The sequence below is a fragment of the Stegodyphus dumicola genome, chromosome 5 (genome assembly GCF_044657685.1).
Source record: "Stegodyphus dumicola isolate Sdum_Otavi_A_Nest chromosome 5, ASM4465768v1".
Taxonomy (NCBI): domain Eukaryota; kingdom Metazoa; phylum Arthropoda; class Arachnida; order Araneae; family Eresidae; genus Stegodyphus; species Stegodyphus dumicola.
In genome coordinates, this window is record NC_140772.1 from 142,018,057 (window position 1) to 142,040,465 (window position 22,409).

At 31.9% G+C, this 22,409-nt stretch overlaps 1 protein-coding gene and 1 long non-coding RNA gene across 4 annotated transcripts in view; one reads left to right on the forward strand and one right to left on the reverse strand.

Moving 5' to 3' along the window:
* Nucleotides 1-22,409, reverse strand: part of LOC118181301 (uncharacterized) — a 296,292-nt gene that overhangs the window by 62,438 nt on the left and 211,445 nt on the right. For all 3 annotated transcript variants that reach the window (XM_035350410.2, XM_035350408.2, XM_035350409.2), the window contains one exon: nucleotides 3,694-3,760. In XM_035350410.2, coding sequence (XP_035206301.1) covers nucleotides 3,694-3,760 — 67 coding nt within the window. The remainder of the gene's footprint in view (nucleotides 1-3,693; nucleotides 3,761-22,409) is intronic.
* Nucleotides 19,819-22,409, forward strand: part of LOC146997253 (uncharacterized) — a 68,523-nt gene continuing 65,932 nt past the window's right edge. The window contains exon 1 of the long non-coding RNA XR_015041256.1: nucleotides 19,819-19,954. This is a non-coding gene — a long non-coding RNA (uncharacterized LOC146997253). The remainder of the gene's footprint in view (nucleotides 19,955-22,409) is intronic.

Consider the following 22,409-nt stretch of genomic DNA (forward strand, 5'->3'; position numbering starts at 1 on the left):
AATTACGAGTAAAATTCGCCGAGACATAGGAGAACGAATTTACTGATTGAAATTATTTCAACACATAAGGCCTAGCAAATCTGAATCTCTCTCGCTTTAGTTAAAAATCTATAATAATAATTACTCGTTTTGGTGAGTTATGGTACTGTGCTTAATAGAACACTCATAGCAGCACACAGGAAAATATTAATTACAATCGTAAATTTTGAAATTGTGTGGAACTTCTTGCATTATTCATGTTATGGACAAGTGACTGTTATTAAGCATAACAACCGCTTTATTAATTGAACCTTTGACTCCATAGGTCGGTTTTATAAATACAAAATTTAACATTTTAAGATATATTTTGTATTTTAAAAACCACATTCTACCTTTAATGTAGAAATCAGTTTCATAAAATTTCCACTTTATTCTGAGAAGCTTTGCAGTCGAAAGAACATGCCTAGAACCAATATTTAAGAAAATAAAGTGTTGCCATTTTTTCAAACCGTAAGTTTTATTTAAATTTTGTATTTATGACCAAATTACAATAATTTTAACCTTTATCTTTTAGATTTCTACCCGTTTCGATGTTATTTTGCTGCAAAAGTGTTCATGAGTTTCAGAGAGGGGGTAATAAAAATACAAGGGAGATTTTCTGAACAAATTTTTTTCGTCTGTTTCTTAATATTAACTGAAATATTCTGAAGGCAAACGAATACCAAATATAGAGGTTTTATCGAATATTTTTAAATAAATTTAGTCTCATTTTTAGGGCTTATATTTCTTGTAAAAAACATATTTTATAATAAATTTCGGCTTGCAAGTCGCAGATATTATAACCTTTCTTTAAATGAATATGGATCAGAAATGTAGGCGATCATTACCACTTCTTTTGACGGAAAGGAATAGTAATTTTTATGGAAATTTTGCTAACTGTGTTTTTTACTTCAGGCCTTTATGTTACTGACGTTGTATTATGCATTTCGACAAAAAATCATCCTAAATATATGACATATTCGATATGAATTTATGATAATATTTTGGTACATAGTAAGTTATGCAACAAAATGTGCATTATTATGCTGTCCTTTAAGCAAGAAAAAAGTTTCTTTTAAAGCAGACAAAATTTTACGCTTGTGGAAGTTATTTCAGCCTTGAACATAATTAATGAATAAAGACTCTCATCGTTAAATTCAAAATCTCTGGTAACTTTTAATCTCAGAAATTCACTCTGAAACACAATGATCTGATCTAACTAAAAAATATCCTATGTCATACCTTGGAGCTATGTCGGTAAGCATTCGTTCAGATACTGCCTTAAGGATTTTTTCTACAGCTGTTTAAAATTCAGGATCAAAGTAATCAAAATTGCAGCGCATACCAGGCATGCGCGTTTATAATCGCAACTTCAGATTATTCAAGGGAAAAGGAAAGCTTTAAATGAAATTAGGTTATGAGGATGCAGTAAATAAATAGTTAATTAATTTATTGGCAAATAATATTTTGCTCTAGCGGATAGAGAGTTAAGCTACATTTAAAAGGTGTATAGTTTCTGTTCGATTGGTGACTGTTATCCATTATCAAACGAGGTCACCCGCATTGACCTCTATCGCAAAAATAAGGTCCACGTTCCTGATGTGGAATTTTAAAGCAACCACTCTGATTCTTCGAATCACTAAATTCAGAAATTACTGCTTAGTTATATGTTTAATGTAGACTGAGAATAAATTATTCCAACGTTTAGCTGATGATTCAAATTAAGTAATGTTTCAAACAAAATACATTTGGTATCTCCAAATAAGTATTTTTCTGCAAATAAATAAATAAAATCGCTTACGCAAATATTAGGAATAAATACTTCTATCTGCATTTTCCAATATTTTTTTCATCGCGTTTACAAATGATTATTTTAATAAGCAAATTTAATTTATCTCTTTAACAAATATAAATGGCAAATTATGTTAGAAAATTTGATGAATTTGACAAGCCACAGGTTGGAGAATTCTCGCTTAACGGAATAAATCACATTTATTTAAAATCTTCTTCATTTATTCATTCAATTAATGCAAAATTCACCGTCCTAAATGCATAAATTTACTTTGTAACATTACTTTTTTGTTTACGGATTTAAATATTTTATTAACTGTAAAATAAACAGTTTTCTGGAGAACAGCCTGCATTGTTTTATGTTTTTTGGCTGTGTTGCCATTCAGTTGCCTAGACCTGTTAAAAAGTGGATTTCCTGGTACATAAACTCTTTAGTGGAATCTGGCGGTCTCACTCCTAAGAAATCGCATTCATAGATCAAACTCAGTATTACACCAACAGAGCAATTTTGAGTTCAAGCATTCGGCAAGGAATAAATCATAAATAAGGCAAAATAAGGGGAGAGAAATGCAACAAACCATTCTTTCATGAAAAATTATAACTGCTAATTAAAAATTCGAAATTATAAACAAATGAAAATACAAAAAACATATATTTTGATTAACTGTAACTAGCAAACCTGTAATTTTATATCTGTTAAACGCAAGCTTAATTCGTACTGGCAAAAACAGTAGCTTGACATATAACTAGAAAAATTTGTCTTTAACACAGTTGCACAAATAAACTTTCGGAAATAAAAATGTTATGTCTGATATAATATTTAGAGCAATTTTAACATTTTACGAAGTCAAATAAAAGAATTATTACGAAAATTTATTCGAAATCTCATTTTTACTTTTCTTTTCGCCATTCTATGTATTTTTTACCCACAGACTTAAAAACTTCATTTTATTAACACATGCAGCTTTTTCGCACTCAACTAACTGATTAAGGAAAAAGTTAAATTTAAAATGTATGTAATCATAAAATATTTTAGGAAGTTCATAAAATTTTTTATTATTAACCATTTAATTTTTTTAAGATTATGTAATTTAACGGAATACATTACTATTGCAGTTTGCCGAACGAAACGTATGGAGTAAATTAGTTAAAATATAAATAAATATATCAAATATGATATAAGAAGCATTTGTAAATTAGTTTAGACTTCGCAATTTAACCAAAATTAATAAGCAAGTGCAAAGAAAACCAATATTATAATTACCAATATTTACAATTTAAATTTTTTTTTAAAGAATCATACGAAGCAATTAAAAAAATCGCTTGAATTCAAGCATTAGAAATTTCAAATATTTATGTACGATGAATTTTGAATAATTTATTGTAGGTATAAGTTTAGAGCAAACCCTCAGAATCTTTATCTTTGTAAATTAGAAATATGTTCAATATACTATTTTTTTTTAAAGTACCAGAGTTCTAATATTTGCTTCAAAACCAGCTTGGTGCAGGAAATGAGATTTTATTTATTCTTAGGAATAATATAATATTCTCGAAGGAAACAAATTACCTTATTCAACCTTTGATCTCATTGATAAGAATTTTTTAAAGAAATTAAGCTGTAGATACAGTGGCTTGGTTTAAATTTTACCAACTCAATAATAATAAAAAGACTTATAAAAATCGAATAAACATTAAAAATAAAGAGGCGCTAAAAGAAATTGAAGCCATAATTTGACTACTTTCTAAAAATATAATCGTTTAGTTTTTTTTTTTTTTTTTTTTAAGCGTGTAAAAAAAAGCAACATTGTGTGCGGTCAGACAAAAATAAACACGCACTATGCAAATGAGGCATAAATAATAAAAATTGAAAGGGGTTGAACTTACCCGTTTTTTTGGCCCCTTTCTTTTTCTGCTGGTCGAGAGCACCATGCGTGAGGAGGTCGCACTTCGTCTGCAACGGAAAAAACAAAATGTCACGTTTACTACTCTACGCTACGCGCTTGGGTCAGCCATGTTGGATGGACGCTTTCATTTGCGGAGAGAGGGGTAAAGGTTGAAAGAGAACCAGCTGGAAGAGCGGGGACACGCGAGGAAAGAAACAGATGTTGCATTTAGAAGTTCAGCAGGAAAGCTGAAATGACACATTTAAACCCCTGAAAGGACACTAAGCAGAAATTTAAACATTCCATTTAAATTTCTACTCAAAGTGAAGAGAAAATTTAAGCAAGGATTAAATGGCAAATACTTGAAGCATTTTAATAGAGAGGACTTTGTGAATGAAAAATACAACATTTTGAACAAAAATTTAGGAGACAGATAATAAATTATGTTAGAAAAAAATATTTTATAAAATTATAAATATGTCAAGAATAAAATACATCCTACAAAATTTTACATTCACAGTAAATGTTATTTAGAAAACTGCAATAGAAAATGTAAAAATAAGCAGAAAAAGAGTATAGAGAGCAAATATCGGTAAACTATGATTAAACGAAACAAATTCATTCATGAAAACAATCTAAACTGAAGCAGTTTAGCATAAAGTATCATGAAATTGAAATAAAATAGTGAAACATTAATGGTGGGGGATATTTTTACGAAAATCATTAAGATTTTTACATTATTATACATTTTGATTAATAACATTATACAACCTACAGTTTTAACAGGCAATCCAAAAAATATGAAATACGCAATTTTCACTATTATTTTAGGCAAGTAAATTATCAATAAAATTTCAAAGATGATCATTATGTTACATTTCGTCTTTTTAATCGTATGTGCAAATTGATTTAATGAGTCTAGAACAAGTGACCGAGTGTTCTTAAACCATTTGCTTTCTTCAGATTCGGAAAAATTTCCTAAATCTGGCAATTAATTTATTTCTCAAAATACGAGATTATCTTTAAGAAATTCTTAAAAAGCTCTAAATCTTTTAAATAAATAAATAAAAATAAAGCAATAATAATAATAATAAATAAATAAATAAAAACGGGAGGAAGAGCAGAAAAATAAACTACTTGGAAACTAAGAATATTATTTTACATTTACTTTTCAATTATATAAAAAAATAATACTGTTTTTGTTATAACTTACTGACAGTAAGCTTTGACAGTTTTATTAAAATATTTCCTCGGAATACAAACTTTCATTCCATTTTCAATAGTTTTCAATGGGTTCTATGTTCTAGAAATTAAAAAATGCTCGTTAAGCCTTGATGTCGGTTTTATAAAGGATACTATGTTTTTTACTTTCAGATTTAAAATACTTTAGCTGATGTCTCATCAGTATTTATTTCCGTAAATGATGAATTCAAATCATCTTCATTCGTTCTGTTCAACGTCCAGTATACCAGTATGACAACTAGTAATCAGATCATATTTGATTACATATTGTAATAAAATCTCTGCAATGTTTTAAAGTAGTAACTATTCTTATTTGAGGTTATTTCATTCATGAATCAGCCCACCGGAATCTGGCTCCAGCGTTTCTTTAATTTTTGAGATAACTCATAATTCTAACTGGAGCGCAACGCAGCCCTACATAAGAGGGCTTCTCCCCTTCTTTTATGTAACTGAATCAAAATTTCAGCAGAAAATTCTTTTAATTTCGAAAATTTTATTTTAATAATAAAATTAAATTAAAGAATCGATTCAAATTTCTGAATGGATGCCTTTGTCTCTCTAGGAAATAAAACCTTGAAAAGAGGTTGAGATTTTTAAGAAAAGAAAAGTTCCCCCCCCCCCACACACACACAATCAAGTTAAAGTTATTCTCCCAAAACTGCAATGAATTTCTTACAGCAGGAAAATTTTTCTCACCAATTTTAGTGTCTTCTTGGAGAAAAAGACTTTTTGGAACGGTGCAACCGAATACGGGTGGGGGACGAAAATTTTCCCTTGTTCTTAGTTAACACTCCCGTTTCGGGGAAAATATTTTTTGCCTGTCACATTATGCCTAGCTAGAACTAGATTGGCAGGGGATTAAGGTCAGAAAGATTTGGACTTTTCTCTTTTGTTTTGGTACCTCCATATATCCTTTAAAATTACTTTAAATGCATACTCTCACACAGTTTTTAGCATTCTCTCTATTCTCATTAGGCCCGGTGGCTAACGCATCGCGCAGTGGCTAACGCATCGCGCAGCATCACCACAAGTCCGGGATTCGATCCCCGGTCTGGGCAAGGTCGACTCAGCCTTTCATCCCTTGATTTCCATCCTTTGGGTTGATAAAATGAGTACCAAGTTCTCTTGGGGACTAAACACTGGGGGGTCCTGCGACAAGCCGACCACTAGTTCAGGGCATATGCTTACGCACCCCGGGGCCCACGGTCAAGAAAGCAGATTTTCGGGGCACTGCAGGCATTGGCCCACTAGGGCTGTTGCGCCACTGAGTTTAGTTTAGTTTAGTAGCTTGCACGGTTTTATTTTCAGTTAGCTTTCGACTGTAAGTGTCATCTATTGTATAGTAAGATTCCGCTACATCTAAATTAAAACATATTTAAAATATCTTGATTTAATTATAAAAAGAAGGGAAGAAATTTCACATCTGATGGTTTACCTATAAGCTGAGCCTACGCAATGTCAGAGACAATCAAATCGATATTCAAAATGAAAGACAAGAGGCAAAAATTTTATAGTGAATACACAACAACAACAATATCTCCTCCCCCAACTCAGAAAAAAAAAATTATCAAAACGTTGATTTTCATGGATACTGACATCAAAAATTTCAAACCAGACCATTTGCACAAGACGTCTAGCTTCCACATTAGACGGACCGGTGTGTAGAACCACCTGGCCTATTTCGAAAAATTAATGAAGAAAGCATCGTCGTGGGCAGGGTACTCGTTCGTGTGCAATTAATTAGCTAAATCCGAACAAATATTTTAGCAAATCTTTCATTTAATATTTCTGTTTCTTTGTAAAAAATAATTATATGTAAGAAGTATCAAAAGTCTGACTCTTTGGAGGAAATTCTATTTCACTTTATTTCTACGTATTACAGGTAACGAATAGAAATGCAATTATTAATTGAAATTTAAAAAATGACGAAACGACGACATAAATATACTCAGAGCTACTCGAGTTAAAAATTTTAGTCGAAACTGACTAGTTGCTGAGTTTAATCTTTTACCTCCGTTTTGCGTGGATGTCTGATACTTCACATTTTATTAAGAAGGGGGAATTTCCTAATTAGATACAAAATTTTAGCGATTTTGGTCGGAAGCATTAGCGAGAAGAGCTCAACTAACAAAAGTAAAGCAGCCGTGTCGCGCTGCATTCCCAATACTTCGTTTGCCTCTCTAACAAAGAGTAGAAAAGCGACGCGAATTCTCCGTCACCCCAATACGCGGGTGGAATTAGCAAAAATAATTTATGAAGCGACAAACGAGACCTTTGATACGGAAAGACTGAGAGAACGTGATGTCGATGCTAAACGAAAGTTTCAAAACGTACAAAGCAGGAATGTTTATAAATCGTCAGCACGCTGCATCTGTCTGCATCAGCGTTGAACATAAGAAGTATTATGTTAACCACGTACGTACAGTGAAATTTTTTAATAGCTCAGTAAAAACATCGATGACAAATGAAATAAATGAAATAATTTAACTACATATTTATTAATTTGTATTTTCAACTCTGCATGATGATTGCATAAAGAATCACGATCAATATAAGCATGTTCTTCCAAAAATAATGGCAATTAATACTTAAACATTATTTCTGTTTTACTAACAAAAATAATAACCGCCGAATTAGCAATTTTTTTCATTCTAATTCCTTTCATTTAATGAGTTGATAATGAAAGAGAAAATATAAAATAATAAATAAAGTATTAAATATAACTGAATTTGAAACATAAACAATCAAGAAGCTTGTATATCTACTTACGTAACAAGTTTGAGGTTTCAATGCACAAAAGGACTGACTGCTTGTTAAAAATGTAAGCTTAACCCAGTAATGCTAGACTTATACAGCTGAAAAAAACTGTAGGCATAAAAATTGTTTACATAATTCACTCATTTCTCTCCATCCAGATATGAAACTTTTTAATTTTGAGACATTAAAAGTTATAAATTGTGATCTTTGTATACAACAAAACAAAACAAAAAAAAAAAAAAAAAAAAAAATACATATATAACTTATCTGTTCCGATGTAATATAAAAAAATCTCGAAGCAGACAAAACCCATAAATTTGAAACTTCACAGAGGATAATTACATAATCCATATGGGTGCAGAAGTATATTGGCTATCGAAAATAGTGTTGACTACCGTTAAAATAAGAATCTGAAGTGAAAAGTTTTTAAGCCGTAAAATACAGAATCCCAAACTTCATAGGTGACTCATAATCCGCACAAGTATCGCATGCTCTGATATAAAAAATTCTATTAATAACTCGCGCCTTATTACAAAATAGGTATTTACATACGTTTTGAATTAGTCTTTTTTTTTCAATGCATCCTCCTATTTTTGAGACCATTCACTGTACATCCGTTTGTTTAAGTCCTAAAACGTGTCTGAATATTATGCACAATAAAAAAATATTGTTATTGAAATTGTCGAGTTTTTAACGGGTAAAATGTCAATATAAATATATTTGAGCTAAATGAAACCATAAAAAAATCGATAGGAGCATTTGTCGAGTAGATTTTGAAAAAGTCAGTTTTAAAAGCAATACGTAGAGTTTTTTTTTTTTAATTATTTATCATTATAAAATTAAGTCACAGCAGAGAAAATGAAAAATATTCATTCTTGCCGTTCTAACAATTTCAAATCACTTTCTTTTAAAAGATAATAACAGTGTAACCTCTGCACTAATAGATCTCTTAAAAGTGAACGAGAAAGAGTGATGAATAAATCTAAAAAAATTAAATTCGGTAAAATGAGATAAAATATCGACGGAAAAAAAAAGAAAACTATATTACTGTTAATATCTAGAGACATCGAATTCTGAATAACGTAGTCCTTCCCCCGAATACGGGCACCCGAAAGCCCGAATTTCGAGTTTGCTTTGTTGTCTGTCTCATACTTTGTAAAACTTTTAACGAATTTTTGATTAAAAAACTCATCGATTTCAAAACGAGCTGTGCCAACATTGTATGGAATAAAACATTTGTATCTCCAGCGCGCGAGACTAGCGCGTCAATCGTAAATTCTAATGATATGCTGTTTTTAAATATTTTTAGCCCAAAGGGACGTCAGCCTAAATGCTCTCGAAACGTGTATGTGTGTATACATGGGGGGGGGATCGCCCCTTGGGCGTAATATAAAATTTGAAAGCTTTTAGAATTTTTGGCAATATTTTTATTTAAAGAGATTTTGAAGTTCTTTTAGAATCCTCAACACCTCCCCCCCCCCCAAAAAAAATGAAATTATCAAGAAGTGCCAATGACAAAATACTGCAAACTTAATGTTTGTTAATAATTTGAACTTGGGATCCTCTCCATGGAGATAAGACAAAGCAAATGAGTTTCGGTAATAAATTTCTTCAGAAAGAATTCTTATATTACTATCGTTTGGTAAATGTTTACAAGGTATACTTAGTTTAATATTGTTGCATACCTACGGGTTCGTAATAGATTGAATGCACAAGTCCGATAAAAAATTGACAAAATTTATTCTTATCACAAGAAATAAAACAAAATGCTGAACTTTATGTTCAGATACATTCGTATAATACCACAATATCACACAGTAGTTATATTTTAAACTACTAAAACGTTAAACAGAACGCAATCCAAAACACAGAGGAAGCTAATCTGATTTCACTGTGAATTCGCTACATGAACAACAAAACCTTAGTAAACAAATAAGTTATCTAAACAACTGAACTGAGATGTTTTGCGCCGGCTTTTTTAAGCTTTCCAATCATGCACGAGAACATTCTGGTATTTTCTCGAGGTTTTTGGAAAGCAAAAGAGTTCAATTACGAGATATCTATTTATTACATATTAAATGCGCGAGCTTCTGTATTTTTAATATTTCGACGTAGTCTTCTCTTAAAACTCGTCACGCGCTGCATTGCACGGGGGAATAAAACAATTTTAATTATAATTCTACTAAAAATAGCAAATTAAATACAAAATCCGCACCAATATGTTATAAACGATTATTAAATAGATTAAAAAACCCCTTTTCTTGTGTACTTCTGAGAAACAGAAAATTTTTTGAGAAATTTAGTGTTGTTTTTGCACGGTAATTTTTTTAATGTTTCCATTTCATTTTATTAAATACTAAATTTGTTTTTAATTGATTCCTCTAGTTTCAGCTTTCATGCATTTTTTACATCATTGATGTTACAGTTTTTGAAGCCAAAGAAAGAAACAATACTTAAAGTTTTATACAGATCTATACCACTAAGTGATTAATTAAAGTATCCGTAAGTACTTACGGACGTACTCAAGTAAAATGTTTAAACACAACTTAAAGTATTAAAGTTTTCTATCAAACTTTAATACTGAAAGTGAAAATACTTCATGTACTACATTTTAACTTCGTACGTACTTTTAAAAACTACACACTGAAAACGCAGTCTTAGAGAACTTATATGCAGCCAGTGCAATGTCGTAATATTTAAATGCCGCAGATGTGTTTCCATTTACAGGAAACGTCATCATATTTTACGAGCATTACAAATAGTCTGGTTATAGTCACATTTACAATGGAAAGCTACATCAGTAGAAAACAAGCAGATCACGCTACTCGTATAATTTCCGGAGGTAATTCCGTTGCGCATATCCGCCAAGCAAGACAAAAGTAAATGATAAACGACCCGCTTAACCAGACATTCGAGCTCAAACGAAAGAAAACCTAACTGACTGTATCAATCGCCCTTTTTGATTAAATTGTGATATCGAATGTAATTTTTAAAAATATTTGTATAAGAAGATGGATTGAAACTAAGCAAGAGATGTAGAAAGATCACATGAGTAATTTATCACGACTAAGCACTTTTTCTGATATATGTTCGTAAAAGAAATATTGGGCGACTTATTTCTCATTACGTGACTTGCTCAGAGAAACTGGCTCTTTCACACAGAACAAAACCACGAAAAATTTCTGCAACGCAATCGAGAATCAAACCTGTATGAAATGTCAAAGCTGTTTCTCAATCACGTGGCCTTGGCTGGCCATCTTCAGAGCAAACCTGAAGCCTTCATTTTTCTTAGTTAGGGTACTTTAATCACTATTGAAAGGTGGAATCTTAGGAGGTCTCCGTAATTTTTCAGAGACATTTGTTATTTTAATTCTTGATACCTAAACAGACGTACTGATCGACTACATAGAATCATGGGTATTTGTTTGAACTCTTAACCTGTAACTGTTAAGATGAAAAATTTATCCGTAAAAGGTAGGTAGGTTAGGATTATAGGCCTATAGGTCCAGATTACTAAAACGAACATTCACAGACAGCCTTAGAACCTTTTAGGAATACTTTTAAATATACAATCAATTATTCATCAAAATTGTTAATAATTGCAAATTAAGGATAAAATATGTAAGACAGTTTCACTGGAAATGATGAACGTATCAAACCTACACTCAGTGTTTCCCAGAAGAACAAAAGGAAAAACAAAGAAAAACTATCTGATAAAATGTAATGTTTGGATCCTTGGGATTCACTGAATACCAGTCGAAGGTTTAGTGTAGGAAAGCAACATTTGCTGCCAAAACAGCGATATGAATCTATGTTTAAGAGGTTTGGTTTGTGTGATTACGGTAAAGCCTCGAGAGCTATCTGCCTAAGGAGAAGGATGCCTTCGTGGAGGACTTTCTAAGGCAAACTGGCTCGTATACACGTTACACATGGGGAAGACTACGAAAACGCTCATGCAGCCAGCCCGCTCGCGTTATTTGAACCTCGGACCGACTACCAGTGTTCAGCGCCTTTACCGCTCGACCGGTGGCCGCATCCTTTTTGTGAAAACTGCTTATTTTCAGGAATTCTGAAGAAACTACGATGGTCTCTGCAGATATCAACAGAATAACGAGTTCCATTAATATTTCATTGAATATGAAACGCAAAAACTCTATTTAAATAGCAAGTTATAGTTTCTTTTTTTAGGCATATTATAAAATATTGCGGAAAAATGTTTAGTCGGTACTTTCTTCAGTCTTTGCGTTAGTGCTGACAGCTCTTAATTTATTATCCTACATTATCTTGTTACGTTATTTTTCTGCTGTGTTAAAAAATGTTAGTAAAACTGATTTTATACGTTTAATAACTCGATTTATTTCTCAGAATTTCTTAGATTTTAAAAATTCATATCGAAATTAAATTATTAAATTAATCGTTTTAAATTTTTAAAAGCGTTTTCAATTTTTAAAAGCGTAGAAATGAGGCAGCAGTGCCACGATATCTGCATAACGCTGTTTATCCCTAATTCGATGATAGTATTTCGCTGCATATACTTTAACAGGCAATATGTACGAAAATATATACTTTCTAACAATTTTCGAATTTTTTACTGTAATGGAATCTTAGAAATAGTATTCCGACTACAGTGAATCGTAACATAAAAACTATTTTATCCCCATTTCATGCAAAACTAACAACTCATTCGAAATTTGGTAAGATAAGTTTCACAGCTAATAATCCAAAAATACTATCGGTATTAATTTGGTGGAAAATATTTTTCAGTGGATAATTTTATAATTTCATTTTGATCAGCTTTCATACTTATCTATTCCCAATTGCGTTCCCTCTTTCACAACAAAATATACTCAGAAATTAATAATATAATGGAAATCTAGTTAATTATATGAATGAAACGTATAAATTACATTTCTTTCACCATCTAATAGGCCTAAATATCGTTTCATATGTTTGTATCATGTGAAATGCTACTGAGGTATGTGTAGTATGCAGCAGACTTCTTTTTTTTTTTTTTAATTTTTTTTAATTTGAAACTATTTAAAACATTTCTGCCAAACTTTACACAACATTTTTAGCATATCGTTTAAAATAAATTCTCTACCTTTCTCATAAATATTTAAAATTTATAAGTAAATAAGAGTTTCTTCTAAAGAACAGGTTTATGGCAAAATAGGGCTCAGCCCAGTGAAAGTGAAAAGGATTCCAGAAAAAAAATCCCAGTAAAATTTTGACCTCAAAATTTCAGATTTTACACCTAAATTAATATAAAGTTCTTAAGACTTGTCTTCGGTTGTAAAAGACTTCCGAAAACACGAACGTGAAGACACTGAAAGCATATGGATGTTGCTAGTTGAATAAAGCACTGATATTAAGAGGGCCGGGGCTACACATTTTGCCACCCGGTGCAATATCCGTGCCTTGTAAATTATTCCGCTCAGTGGCTGCCTACATGTTAAAAATTTTGCAGTCCCTAAATCCCGCCGCCCGGTGCAGCCGTGCAGGTTGCACCGGCAGTGACGTAGGCCCTGATTTTTAAGTTTATTGAATTCAAAAGATGTTTGGCGAATGAATGAAAATTCCATCATTTAGTTATATCTTTTGGAAAGCTCTGAAACCAAGAAAAGCAAATAGATGGAGAAAAATTCTCATCCCATTGCTGGCTATTATAGTTTCTCCAGATCACGTAATTGTATAAAGCCAAGCAAGTATGATATTCAATACATCACTCGCACAAAGGCCATTGGAAATATCAACACGATCCTACCAGTTGAAAAACAACCATAATAACTGATACTAAAGAAAAAGTACCTCTAGAATTATTACTGACTTTCAACAAGGACACCTCAGAATGAAAGTTTTCAATTACACCCTTTGTTCGAAGGTCTTATTTACCCACTCCATCTCCCCCTCGTACCGAGGGTGACACAGGCGTTCCCTCTTTTTTAAAGACGGGGACATTATTGTTCATTGTGAGGTTATGCATTCTTACGTCAGAGAAAAGACTAAGAGGAAAGAAAAATGGTCAAAGCCTATCAAAATGGCTACGCCCCAATTACTCTCCTCGACCGACAGTTATCAAGATTTCTTTGACCAATCAAGCACATTGTTCCGCATATTGTACATTTTTTTAATTAGATTTGGGAAGAATTCTATTTAGCGGAAAAGAAAATGGATTTATGGCACAAAAATAATTTTGTATGTCAAAGGGAGACTTAACTTTCAAGGAGTTTTTGATTTCATTTGCTGTCTAATATATAAAACATTGATAAATGTGTCCAGAAATATAGCTTTTTTAAGAAGATGGCAAAAATTTTATAGGTTATAGTTCAAACTTTTTTACAAAAATTTATAAAAAATTACCCAAAAATACAAATTTTAAAACCAAATCAGAAAATAGTTGCAAGTTTTATTTAGCTTGAACCTAAATTTCGAATTCCAAAAGAGAGAATCCAGTAAGTTTAATAAAAAAACGAGATATTAATAAATACGTATCAAATTAAATTAACATCGAGGAGCTAAAATTTTGAGAGCTAAGTTTTGCAAAGTTTGGCATTTTGGCATAATCTGAGCCGTAGAATCGAAATATGAAAAAAAATATAGGTATGTCGACTTCGAAAAAGTCCCATTTTGTGCCAAAATACATATGTTAGGAAAATGCTATATATAAACCTAATATATATCTAAGTCGCACTTTCTAGACAATGCAAGTTAAATGTCGTCAATCGACCCAATAGAATAGGAGACATAGTAATGTCTTCTTCCCCCCCCCAAGGTGTACAACGGTTGTTTTGATGCGCAGAATTAAACCTGCAATATATACTCAGTAGCGTTATACGGAAACTAAAAGCTTTATAAAGAAATTGAATATTTACATCGTATACGGATAATTTTGTACACAAAATATTAATACTATGGATTTGAAAAATATGTTTTACGCAATCATTATTAAATCATTTTATTAATGCTGCATACCGATCGGATAAGGCGCATAAAATGCTAGTGAAAAGTATCCAAAATACGCAATTTTATTGCGTATAACGATGAAGTGTGTCTAACTACCTAACTAAATACTTCCGCTAAAACTGCTCACCCATAGAAAGTTACAGCGATTTGCCGGTGAGTTATCGCCTGTGGATGCAGATACAGCACAAAAAGTAAAAGCTTAAAAACTCTAGCGCCTCTGAAAAGATTAATTTTTAAAAAAATCTGAAAGGTTTTAGATTTTAACGGCTTCTCGAAAGGGTTTGTTAAAGTGTTTTACGCTCTCGCTGAGCTCACAGCCTACCAGTTTGCTGTTAAACTCACTCCAATTAATTTTTTTTTTTTTTTTTTTTTAAGTTGTCTTTTTAAGCATAACTTTTCTTTGCACTTAACGCCATATATAATTAAACAGCGGAATTACAAAAAATTTAAAAGCAGTATAGAAGTATACGTTCAGAATTCCTGACGTAGCGTTAAGTGTTGGCAGTTCTAAATACTTTTTTTTTTTCAGCCTTTTCTTAGTTCATCATCATATCAATGTTTAGTCTTCTTACTAAGATGGTTTTACAAAACGTTTTGTATTTTTATTATGAACGTTTTGTGTGTTCACTTTATTTATTAAATATCACGTTCTTGGCGCTTACGCCACATAAAATTTGATTCAACAGGAAAATGACAAAATATTTAAAAATAGCATATCTTTAAAATTTCCGACAGGCAGTCTTGCGCACTGGAGATAAAAATGTTTTAATCCGTACAATGTTGCCACTTTCAGATCGTTGGGTTTGCTAAAAATTCATTAAAGTTCTACAAAATATGAAATATAAAATTCGAGCTTCCAGGTGCGCCCATGTTCAGATGGAGGACTACAGTTCTAGGTACCGTTGTGTTTTCACTACGAGAGAAACATGCATACTTTCATGCAGATCCTTTATTATTTAATTTCTTTAAGTATATTACACGACGATAATATTCGGTGGCAACAATTTGAAAAGTGATATTGTTTATATTGACTCAACGCACAATGCCGTTCCGAAACTAATATCCCATTCGGGCTAACATCCCTTGTAGGCTAATAATGCAGTACAAATTAAGGTCTTTTCGATAGCAATAGCTTGCTATAACTTTACGGCAAATTAACTAGAAAATCTAAGCGAAGCTACAACCTGACTGCATCGAACATATAATTTACAGCAGTTGCCAAACGCGCCAACGTCAAACGTTCTTGTCTATTCTGATCAATGATTGTCTCGTCAGTAAGCACGCAGCAGCGGCGGTAGCAGTCCAATTTCTTCTGCATATACGGATGGTTACATTTTAACCTACGTCCCTTGCCATAAAATCTACACAACCACCTGAACTAAATGAGTACGTCACAAAACGAGGCACAAAGAATTAACATAAGCTTAACTGTTCGTCAGCTTGAACGAAACCTCACGTGTTTACCTGTTTTGCTTTGTTTTTTTACATATTAAACTTTAGATAAAAATAAATCAATTACTAAATAAATAATATGCGTTACTATCTGATCCTCCTCATGAAATGAATAATGTATGACACTTTGATTCACGTTTTGCTTATTTTGTTGAATAAACAGTTAAAAAAAAGTACAAAATTAAAGAAATAAAACGGCTCGTGATTTTGTTCTCGAATGATTAATCCCAAAATGTAACTGAGAAAGCGTAACTTCCCCGGAAGATGTCCTTAATTCAAATAACTAATCAGTTTCGCATGATTTAAGCTCAATATCTTTTCTAAGAATTCGCTCCATATCGTCGAGATTTAGTCTCGTCGGAAGTAAGTCTAAGAAATGAAACAGATAAAAACTGAGAAAGAGGTTTAACACTGGATTATTTAACTGCATTGCAAAGCTGTCAGTTATTACTGTTATGATAGCATCTGAATATTTCGATTATCAGTCACGCCAAAATCAGTCTAGAAACGAAGCTGCCTTCACCACACGATATGAAGATAAAATTAAGACGATTAAACAGACCATTTCTTTGTCTCATTGTAATGAATTTGAAAATTAATGATTCACGGTACACAGCGGGATTTCCCTTTATCTCTCAGATGACGCTGCTAATATTATCTGTCCAATTCTATGTCTTACGTGAAGACGCATACAGCGGAACGATTTCGAAAATAAATGAATCCGTTATTCCTAGATTTATCATTGCCAACGAATCACGGCTAATTTTCCGTTGCGTTGTTCCTGGTTTAAATTTAGACGTTTTTTGTCCACCAGACTGGAACCACATGTAATGTCATCATAATTTGCTTTGAAAAGTTTCTTTTCGTTAAAAGGACAAGAGAAGGTAAGAAGTTATAGCATCGTTTCGAATCAAGTGCCAACGCGGCGGAACATTACCAACCGCCTTCTGGTGGCAAATTGTAGAGATCTGATTTATGCCGACAATGTTCGTGGAGTCGAGCGTAACTAGCGTTCAAGGTGGAGTGCGGGAAAACTCAAAAGTTCGGCTTTGGACGTTTAGGCGGACATTTTTTGCAGGGCGTCACTTTATATTTCAAGCTTCAATGGACAGTGAATTCTATGATAAAAATGTTGGAAAAAACTTGACCTGCAAAAGTTCAAACTCTTCAAGATTATTACTGTTGCCTTTGAGGTAATCGCAACTGAGAAAAACGCAACAAACTGTTCATATTAAGATAAAAGGGAAACAATCAATGACAGAGAAATAAAAGAAATAATTCTAAAAAACAACTCCTTCTAATATAGCAAGGTTTTCGTTTAGAATTTGTCTTGTTGATTCTTCATTCCCAAATGAGTTTTTTTTTTTTTTTTTTTTTTTTTTTTTTTTTTATTGAGAAGGCCATCAATCTGAATTTTCTGTTATGGTTCTTCTTGATTTCTAATATACTACATCCACGACCATCAAAGTATTTTACACGAAATAAGATCGTACATATTTTGCCGCTTGAAGATTTTCTGTCTCATTACATCACAAGCTTTAAAAAGCAATTCAGAAGACTTCTTGGATTATATTTTTTGACAACTCTATCTTTTTTGAACACATCTGATGACTCGTGGATAGGGGATAAATTCAAAGCATATGCCCACAGAACGGCTGAAGACAAAAGTAAGAAACAAACAAGTGACGATATTATGTGCGGTTTAAAAAAATGAAGAAAACGGCATGACAAATAACAGCAATTCAAATAAAACAAATCCAGCAATAAATAACTTAATGCATAAGCGAAAGAGTAATTTAGAAATACGCTTATAGCTTGATTACTGTGTTCTGAAATTACATTTCGTAAAATAACAGGCAAAAAAATTAACGAACCTTTTTTAGACATGAAATGGCAGTTTGAGGAAAGAAAAAATAAAACAGGACAAAGTTGCGAAGACATGTAGTACAAGGCAGAAAGTAAATCCGAAGCAACTACATATAAATGAATCATCGCAATTTTTAGAAGAAATCTCGAAAACTTATTTAACTAGATAATCATAGAATAAGAAAGAAGAGTGTCGAAAAAAATTATAGTAGCTCTATCAATAGTAATAATAAATAAATAAATAAATAAAACACAAGAACTGTAATGGGATAAAATTCAGTTTTCAGACAAGATTCTTTTTATTTCGATATTATGCTGCCATCTCACCCTACCCCCAAAAAATCAACTCATTGAACTTAACAAAAAGCAGATGTCTTTTATGGCTTCAGACAATAAAAAAATTTTAAAAATTTAACTTCTACAATGAAATTATTTACGATTACATATTTTTACATACCAAAAAGTAGTATCAGAAACATTTTATTCATTTAAACATTTTTCAATTAGATTAATGGCTCCTGCAAAAGACATGTAATTCTGAGGAGATATATTATGCATATTTTGAATCGCAGATAATTTTTCTGCCTAATATTTTTTGTGCTAATGACTACTTCGCAGTTCCCAATACAAGTGTTTTTGTTCTTAGACACAAGCACACAGATTTCAAGAAATGGATTCGAGACTTAAAATTAGTCAAAGCAAATTACCATTTACACTCATGTCCATAAATTAAGGATAATGCAAATTCAGGCAAAGGAAGAGTTAGAAGCAAAACAAATTTGACTTATTTGTAAAGCTTATTTATTAAACAAAAGGTAAAGAGCAAAAAAAGATGCTATATGTTCGATATTATTAAAAAAAAAATAGCGATTTTTTCTCCCTGGAGCAAATTACAAAAAAAACCTATTTACAAAAAACCAATATTACATAGTTGGTATGATTGTTAATACATTGCATGTCTCTCAGACGATGCAATACAGTCCGTACAACGGCTAGGCATGCTGAGTATCAAATTATCGATATGATCTTGGGGGATATTACACCACTCAAAAAGCAATGCTCTCCGAAGTTCCGGTAGACATGTAGGAGGAGGCTGACGGGCTGCAACTCGTCGGCCAAGCATTCCCACACGTGCTCTACTGGATTCAAGTCTGGTAAGAATGCTGCCCAGTCCATACGGGTGATATCCTCCGATTGAAGGTATTCGCTTACGATGTTTGCACGGTGAGGACGGGCGTTGTCATCCACAAACACAAATTGTGCGCCCATGGCGCCTCGAAACAAACGTACATGTTGTTCCAGAATGACGTCCCGATAGATTTGGCTTGTCATGGTTCCAATTTGATCATGCAGATCAGTTCTGGAACCAGAGAGTTTCTGACTGATTCCTAAAGAAGGAAGCGCAGTTTGCAGTTACGCGAAGATCAAAAGGAATCTGTTCCAGCTATCATTTAAAAAGAAAATTCAGAACGATCTAGTGTTTCACACCATGTTTTTAAAAAAACACGTTTATTAGTCGTTCCGAAATTAGACTCATCACATACTCGCCAGTTAGATTAAATTTAATCAGTTAAAAACATACCCGTTAGATGAGAAGTTTTATACACTTAATAAGCTAGAAATTAGGAGGCTAAATTTATGATAGGCAGTCAGCAGTTAATATGCATTGCTTAACTGTCAGCTATGCTTTTGATTTTATCCTTCTTTGCACTTTTGACTTAAAAAAAAAGACTGTAAATTAATATCTTTATTTTCTGAGTTTCGTTACGTTATGTTATCAGAGCATTTATCATACACGCAACCAGTTTTGTCAGTTTTGAAAACTGCTGCCATTTGACATCGCATTGGCTTTTGGTTATCTTTCAAATTAAAGCAGTATACATATGTATTAGAGTTTTCAGGTATCCTCCAGTTGCATGGCGTGTTGCCACTTTTTAGGGGTACTAGCTCTTCGAATTTTCGTTATTTTACATATGAAAACAGTAAGTACATTGCTTAAAAAGCTGAACAATTTAAAGAGGATATAAACATTAATAACATATACTTTAAAATGATATCTTTGACTTATGTTATGTATATGATAATATAGTTCATTAATTTAATCTATAATTAATGTTTAATTAATAATTAATATTTAACTAATTTAATTTTATCATTATATATTTAATTAATCTATTTCATATTATTGATAATATCATATTATTGATAATATATATAAATGACAATTTCTGGAAATATTCGCACCTCTATTGTAACAGTTTTTTGTATTCGATATATTATGTAAAGAACAACAGCTTGAATTAAGGTTAATTTAAGTTTGAAATATATATTACAGTTCTTTACTAAGAATGTAAATTAAAAGCTTTTAGAAATAACAGCTGTTTCTCTATTTATTGGTGCTAAGAAGACGTTCTTTAGAATGATTTTTTTTCTTTTGAAAACTTTGATGTTTCAAGATATTATTTTGGCTTAAATGATAGTAAAAACGGCTACAGAAAATATTCTAAATCTCGATGCAACTAATATTAACTGCTAAATTATTTGCTTTTTTATAATAGTGGTGTTAGTTTTTTATAATAGTGGTTTTATAATAGTGGTTTTATAATAGTGGTGTGAATAGTTGGTGTTAGCCATCCTCTTTAGAATATACTATTACTAGTCTGGGTTGCAGCCGATTTAAGGGTTATATAATTAAGGAGTCAGCCGAGTAGCTCATCTCATTTTATTGTGATTTTACATTTTTTTTTATTTTCTATTCGAGTTACTTAGCACAAGTGGTGGTAATTATAAGCACCGAGTGAGTGCAACCTTTGTTTAGTTCAAATAAAAAGGTTATTTAATCCTTCTTCTGCAGTATACGTTCTTCAAAGAAATAGCGAGAATTCGCTGCTCAGTCTTTTCAGTAGAATTTACCCTTCGATGATCCCAAAAAGAACAAAGAGATTCTACATTCATTATAACGAAAAAATGCAAGAATAATTTGGACACTTGATTTAAAAGTAAGAAAAATTTTGTGTATAACTACTAAAATTTCGGAAACAATAGTTACTTTTTTAAAAATTTATTTATTTCGTGCTTTACCATTAGGCACTACACGGAAAGGGGCGGGATGCCCAGTGGAGGACTTATTAAGGGATACTATTAAGGGATTAAGGCTACTTATTAAGGGATTGTTATTAAGGGATACTATTAAGATATCCACATTACATATGGGGAGAACCATGAAAACGAGCATGTAACCAGCCAGTTTCCCAGGATTCGAACCCCAGAACAAACTAACAGATATCAGGCTTTTTCTACCGATCGGCTGCAGGTGGGCCTTCGGAAACAATTAAAAGCTTAAAAAGATTAAACATCAAAAGAAGCTTTAAATTTCGGTTTAGCGCAGTTATTTGCGTATTTGCTGCTTTAATGTTTCTTAAAATCCTACAAGTTCTCAGGTAACATATTCTGCTTTAAATCATGGGCTCATTTTCAAATAATTAAGAAATTTTTCCATAACTAAAAAAAAAAAAAAAAAAAAAACCATTTTCTGATAACAAAAGCCAACTCATATCCGATTTTGATATTCTTTCTTTTTGCTCCCCCCTCAATTCTACATGTATTTCATCAGGAAAAATATTTCATAAACTATACCTAATTAGTATTCATTGACAGGTTTCTAAACCCGAAAATGCTGCGTAACTCTGAAACGGGAAGTTGTCGTTATCATGTTGCAAATAAACGTTAAGTGTTTTGTAATCCTGTTAGGAGGAAAATGACAAACTAATTAAATTCGTTCCAGCAAAGCCAAGCACACAGAAAGATATAAATTAGCACGTTTAGATGTGATGGCCGAGATAATGGACAGAAATATATTAATAATGTTTCTTTAAATTCTTCGGATTAGGTTGGTAAAAACGAGAGCTATAAAAAATAATCCGAATGTTGATCGCAGTTTTTATAATTATTTTCATACTTCCATGATTACGCAGAAAGAAAACAAGCTCTTCTATTCTGTACATAAGTTCATATCAATTTGTGCAATGTATTATTCTTGAGAATAAACAAACCTACCAATTATGGCAGCTGTATTTAAATTGTTCATGCGTACAAAAAGTAATAAAACGAATAATATAAATTTCAGCAGATAATTTATTTTAGGATTTTCTTAGGTTTCCCTTTTTATTAAGAACTGCTATTAAATATAATTATATTAATTTCATTTATTGTAATGACTCTCCTATTCTTTCGCAGTTTTCATCTAAAGACGAGCAAAAAAGAGTGACAAATGTATGTCTGCTTTTGTGCAAGACCCTTTTTATTGTAAAAAAAAAGTAATAATTACTTAAAATGTAACAGTTATTATTATTACTTTATTATTTTTCAGATGGCTCTTCTAGAAAGCCTAATATTATTCATTACAGCTCCTGTAGATCTTCCTTTATATAAAAGCTA